Source organism: Lipotes vexillifer, unplaced genomic scaffold (genome assembly GCF_000442215.2).
Source record: "Lipotes vexillifer unplaced genomic scaffold, Lipotes_vexillifer_v1.1 scaffold521, whole genome shotgun sequence".
Taxonomy (NCBI): Eukaryota; Metazoa; Chordata; class Mammalia; order Artiodactyla; family Lipotidae; genus Lipotes; species Lipotes vexillifer.
Window position 1 is genome coordinate 782,097 of NW_006778737.1, and position 6,303 is coordinate 788,399.

At 42.4% G+C, this 6,303-nt stretch overlaps 1 protein-coding gene across 3 annotated transcripts in view; it reads right to left on the reverse strand.

Moving 5' to 3' along the window:
• Positions 1 to 3,865, reverse strand: part of TASOR (transcription activation suppressor) — a 50,227-nt gene extending 46,362 nt beyond the window's left edge. For 2 of the 3 annotated variants that reach the window (XM_007451760.1, XM_007451758.1), the window contains exon 1: positions 3,443 to 3,770. In XM_007451760.1, coding sequence (XP_007451822.1) covers positions 3,443 to 3,770 — 328 coding nt within the window. Of the gene's footprint in view, positions 1 to 3,442 lie in introns of all 3 variants that reach the window. The other variant, XM_007451759.1, reaches the window with a different exon arrangement.
• Between the last annotated feature and the right edge of the window lie 2,438 nt (positions 3,866 to 6,303).

Consider the following 6,303-nt stretch of genomic DNA (forward strand, 5'->3'; position numbering starts at 1 on the left):
GTAGGGAAAACTGTGGTACTTAGAACCAAGCCATTCATATACAACTACTAAAACATCATGCAAATTTCCTTAAGAAAGAGACTCAACCCCAAAGTCTTCAAAAAGACAACTTCAAATTTTGTGGGAAAAGATGGGGATTTGGGAGGAGAATTGGCCTTTAATTTTCCTGAACTAGCCCAGTGTGGATGCAGGTGCGTAAGAGCGTTTAGTTTGTGACGCACCTGCATGAGACGCAGATGCACGAGAGCAATTAATCTTGTGCCCTACATAAAGCATTAACCAATAAACATTTTCCAGAAAGTGCATCATTACTACTTCATTTCCCAAGACCTTTGGAGGGAAAAATTATATCAAATACAATTACTGATTTTAATTTACTTTTGATGACTTACACTATCAGATTTTAGAGTAAAAGAAGGCAATAGTGAAACATCTACTGACGAAGTGCAATTCCACAATTTGGTTAAATATAACAGTGACTCCTTACAGTACAGAAAGTAGCCCAGACAATAAGTAAACAGAATAGCACATAGATCACAAAGAGTAAAATCTTACTCTTCCAGTCAACAGATCACTTAATCTGTGAGTACTGATTAAATGTGTTAATTTTCTAATAAACATAATTTCTGAATCTCAAAATTCCCCAGGGATGAAGACATACTAAACATCACTAAATTTAATAGTTGCTAAAAAAAATTTTTTTTAAGTGAACTAAAACTTTTCTACAATAAAAAAGAAATAAGTAGTACTCTACACCTAGGTTCAAATTCCAACTCCACCATTTACTAGCTGTGTAACCTTGGGCAAGTTATTTACCTCAGTAGTTCAGTCTCATCTGTAAAATGGGAATAGTACCTACCACATAGGATTACTGAGATTTAGTTAGTACATATAAACTGCTTAGAACAATGCCTATAACTTATTAGCACTATAAAATGTTTGTCAATATCATTACTTAATTAGAATGGCAGTATTCTGGATGTTATGCTACTGTGAAGATCAATAAAAGAACTGAGTCAAGTTATACTCACAAAGGTTTACCTTTAAGCTACCAAAAACATGAGTCCTAATCTTAAATTTCACTGGTAAAGCAGCCACAAGCAAAGGTCTGCCATATTAAAATACGAATGCAACAGAACCTTTGATACTGAAAAGTTCAAGCAGAGGTATCTACTGAAAATGATCTAATATTCATGATAAAAGACTCAGATGACCACACCACTAATACCTAGCCAAATCCTATACATAAAGTGATACCTTTCAAGTCTTCCAAGAGGACATTATCTTGGGATCAAGTGTGAAACTAGCAGTACCTGCCGCACTGTTTCTGATAAAGCATTTTTTTAATGAAAAGTTATATTTTTCTATTAAATTCTATCACCAAGTATTAACTCCTTTCAGGTTGGACAGGATGAAGTCCATGATGGTAAAAAGCTACTTATTTAAGTTTTAAAAGTGCTATTTAGATCGCTATTGCACTATTTGAACAGCTGCTGCTAAGTGTACAAATATTTAGACAAGTTAAAAATTACTCACTTTCACTAAACATGAAAAAAGTCCACTGTGTTATATTTTCCTTACCAAAACCTCCCTAAGAGGAGAAAGGTAACAAATTTCCCCCAAAGAAGCATCAGACTCAGGGGAGAAAACAAAGACAACTAGGTTTTATATTTCCTAATTCCTCAATTATTATCTACTTTTAATGTGTTCAAATGAAGTCTATTTTACAGCAACCTCTGGATTTATCTAATTAAAAAAAAAAAACACACATGTAAACAGTGCCTTTCAACATTTCCTAGTGCCCTCCCACATTTCAACCCAAATGGGTTTTATGCCAATTTCCTGGTCCTATCAAAAATTAAAAGGAGGTACATCATGCTTTGTTTTGCTTAAAACCCTAAAAAAACGGACTTCAAAATTCTATCAAGCTAAAAACTTTTTTCAAAAGAAAAAAATTCAACCTCCTACTTCGATCCTATAACCAGAGCCCATCTGAATCTACTTCCAACCTATTCTCTACCAACTGATAACTCAGGATGAAATCTAATTTTCCTCATATAGACTATACATCTTAACTAAACCAAAAGGACTGATAACCTTGACCTTTACAAGAATTCTCTTGAACCCTAAAATGTATTACATTAACGCACTTAAAAGATACTTCTAGAAACATTCTGCATGCTAGTGGACAAAGATAACTTCATCTTTCTCAACATGGTTTCTCACACCAAAGATTTCGCTGGCTTTATCATCCAAATAGAAATTAACAATTTGACTTTATTTGTATCTTACTGACAGAAGGCTAACAATTTCAGGTGTGCAAATGTAGCTGGTTATGCACATGGCAAGAGGAAGCACATGCTTCCTTCAAGAGTCTCTTTACCAAGATTCAAGTTACAAATAAAAAACGTTTTCCGCAAATAAGAAAATTCCTATTACTTTCCAAAGTAAATCTGAAAAACGGAACCAGGCACTAAAACAAAAAGAGGCTTTAAATTGACTAAATCCAGACAGAGTATCCCAAATCGCTGGATAGTCAAAAATTGTTTTCTAAGGATTGAAAACGATAATTTCCTCCATTAGAAAGGTGTCACAATACGGCATTAAGTTTTAGAAAGGTAATGTACTTCATTTAACTGTTCCCATATTGGTTCCAAAAACCAGACTGGACTTTTAAATATTTTTCTGAAGTTCTCTCATCTGCAAGATCAAGTTGGTGACTCTTGGGCATAAGCTGACCTCTATTTTTTTCCACAGGGAAATTACTGCACCAAGAACCTACCTTCCCAAGCTTCTCAAATACAAGAAAAAAACATACTAAAGTTGGATTTAGAGACAGCCCTATCTAGCGCTTCAAAAACAAGAAAAAAAATCTACATGGAAATGAAGTGTGATGGCAAACAGCAGTGTGCATGAATCACATCTAACGGAGATGTCTAAACAAGGGAAGACGCTGACATCGAGCAAATTTCAAGTAGACGCATAGAGCTGAAGAATTTCCACAGGGAGAAGCACTTGTGGTCCTCTCAACGCAATGGCCTTGGAGAAAGCCCCAGAATCCACGGCCACGGGTTATTTCCACAGTGAGACTTCTCAGAAGCATCCTTAGGAGGACACATCAGCTTCTCTGCCTTCAGGGGCTGGGAGGGAGGGGCGCCGAGCACCATCTTTCCTCTCTGGGAGCTGCAGCCTTACGGACAAGCTTCAAACCTGAGCTACTTCCAACTTCCACGGGGAGAGGGGGAGCAGGGAGCGTGGTTCCACCGCTTTCCTCTCGCACCAAGCGCAGCAGCTGGGCGGCCGTGGCAGTGCGGGGAGAGGCGGCTGGCGCTGCATGCGTGTTTACGTGTCTCGGATGGGTGTGGGAAAGGAGACAGAGAGGTTCTAATGAAAAGATGGAGGGGAGACAGAAAGAGGGGTTGGGAAAAAGGGGAAGCACCACCTTTCTTTTCTCTGCTCTTCCTGGGGATCTGAAAACTCCTCCTAACGGGTCTTTCGGGCTCTTCGGGGCCTTTGGGCAGAGCGGCCGCGCCCGCCTCACAGGAGTCCTGAGGCTGCTCGTGGCAGAGGCTCGGGGCGGCCTCGGCAGCCGCGGTTTCCTCAGGCCCGGCGCCGCCGCCGGGCTCCGCGACGCTGAGGCCGCCGCCATTTTGTGGGGAGGACTCAAGCTCCGGAAGCGCCTGCTTCATCTCGTCGTCTCCGCCGCCGCCGCCACTTTCCCAGTTCGCGTCCGTCGGCGGAGAGGCCTCCGCCTCCGCAGCAGTAGCCATCGCGCCGGCGTGAGGAGCGCCGGGAAGCTTCTGCCTACAAGGTCGACGGGGGTGGGGGGAAGGGGTGGCGGGCCAGCTTCGCCGCCAAGCTGCTCTCAGCCCACCCACCCCCTTCCCCCCCGTGGCCGCTGGCCGCTATCCCGGCCCAGCAGCCTCTCGGGGGGCCCCAAAGCGGGCGCTACAACCGTGCGGCCCGGCCCCAAAAGCCGCTCCTCGCTCTGGCAGTTCTTCTGCCGGCCCCCACCACTCAACGTGCTGGCGTCGGGGCCGGGATGGGGCGGGGCCATCTCGGAGCGCTCCACCAATGGGGGCGCGGCGCCCGCCTCCGCGGGTGCGGACAGACAGCGCCGGGGGGTGGAGCCTCGGGGCGCCGGAGCCCGCCAAAAGGGGCGACCGCAACGGCCGGAGAGTACCTCGACGCCGCGGCCGGCTGCGGGGTGGTTGGGCCTCAGGACGAGCTGCGAGTACCCGGAGCACGCTCGGCCAGTGTTGCAGGCGAGGGAGGCGCGCTGCGCCATGTCCCGGGAACGCAGGCGTCGCCTCTTTACGAGCAAGATTACCCGGCTTCTCCGCGCACGATTCACATCGGCCAGGACAGTACGGAGGCAGTGGTTGTGGGACGATCGCGGCTTTGTGAAATATTTACGTGCATATAAAGGCCTGGAGTGGCGATAAGAGAGTGGACTGCAGCGATAAGAGCATGAAAGCCTCGGGGGCCCACTTCACCGACCTGCAGTTCCCACCGGATCTTGCACCTTTACAGCACATTACTCCCACCCTACCCCCTCTTTTATCTAGAGGGGTTAGAACCAGTGGCACGCCTCCAGTCGATACCTTGGTCCTTTGATTTGACTTCATAGCCTAATGTTAACAGGATTTGGTTCTGGGGAGCTTGAGGAGAGAGGGGCTGCTGCCTTTTAGATTTTCCTTTGGTGTTTCAGTTTTCCTCAAGTGCGTGTATATTAAAGAAAAATAGAAACGTCTGCAGCCACGTTAAAAAATATACAGCAAGCGATCGCTTTCCCTTAAAACAACTTGACAGTCAAGTAGAAGGCCTTTAAAATAGCTTACACTGATTAGGTTGAAACTACTATTTATTTGGGTTATGGTGAATAGAGAAAATGTAATATTTCTTGGGTCCTTTCTATATGCTAGGCACTGGACAAAGCGATTTACCTATACTATGTACATTTAATCCTCACAGCAACAGATGTTAGGGATATACTATTATGCACAATTTAAAATGTGTTGCATAGGGAGGGTGAGAGGGAGGGAGACGCAAGAGGGAAGAGATGTGGGAACATATGTATATGTATAACTGATTCACTTTGTTATAAAGCAGAAATTAACACACCATTGTAAAGCAATTATACTCCAATAAAGATGTAAAAATAAATAAAGCAGGGATAATAAAAAATAATAATAAAATAAAATAAGTGTTGCAATTAGGAGTATGGGATTAATAGCAACACACCACTGTAAAACAACAAGGATTTACTGTATAGCACATGGAATTGTGTTCAATATCTTGTAATAACCTATTATAGAAAGGAATCTGTAAACTATAGTTAAATGAAAAATAAAATAAGTATTGCAAGATATAGAACAAGTTAACAAAATGAGAATTTGAAGCCAGGTCTGTTTAACTCCAAATAAAGTACTTGCCCTTGACTGCTTCTCTTAAGACCTAATCTTCACAGCAGCTCTGTACCTTTATGCATTTTATGTATGGAGAAATGAGGATTGACATTTTGCTCCATCTTTAAGCAGTAGGATAAGGATTGGGACCCAGACCTCAATTTTCAAACTCCAGAAGTTGACTGACCAAACCTATAATTATAATAAAACCCTAGGCTTTGCCAGGTGGCTGCTACTTAAAGAGCATTCCCAAGGGCAATAGCAAAATTAGATTCCAATGTCCTGTGATAAATATCATACCTGTTTAATAGCTAATAGGAAAAGCTAATCATGACTTGCCCAACCTATTTGAATCAGCTCAGTAAGTCATAGGAAAGTATAAAAAAATTATTCCTTTTAGTAAATAGTTAATATAAAAACATTTTAAAATACTGATGAAGACACTAGGGCCATGTTGAGGCAAAATGCTACATTATTTTAAGTTAAAAATTACCCTCGAAATTTGGAGGAAGAAGCTTTACTTGATAGTAGAGGCTATCAGAAACTCAGGTGTTGGGGTCTCCAAAGGGTAACTCTGTTGTTGGCTCATTAAAGGCATTTCTAAAAACTCATTTTTATCAGATTAAAGATAAGTAGGAACAACTGCATACTGGTGCCACTACTCAGCTAAGGCTTTCCTCGTTTGGTCAGCAAAAGCCAGCTTAAACTCGGAAGGTAGAAGTCCTAGGATATGTATAAGGCAAACACACCAGTTGGTGGTAAAGAGTACCTAAAACTAAGGCCAGAGAGAACCATTTGTCTTCCACAGAAATAGAATCTTAAATTCGGTGAGGATAAAATTTTTCTTCATTCCAAGTCATTTATTTTTTTTAATTTTAAATGAATTCAGTATTAT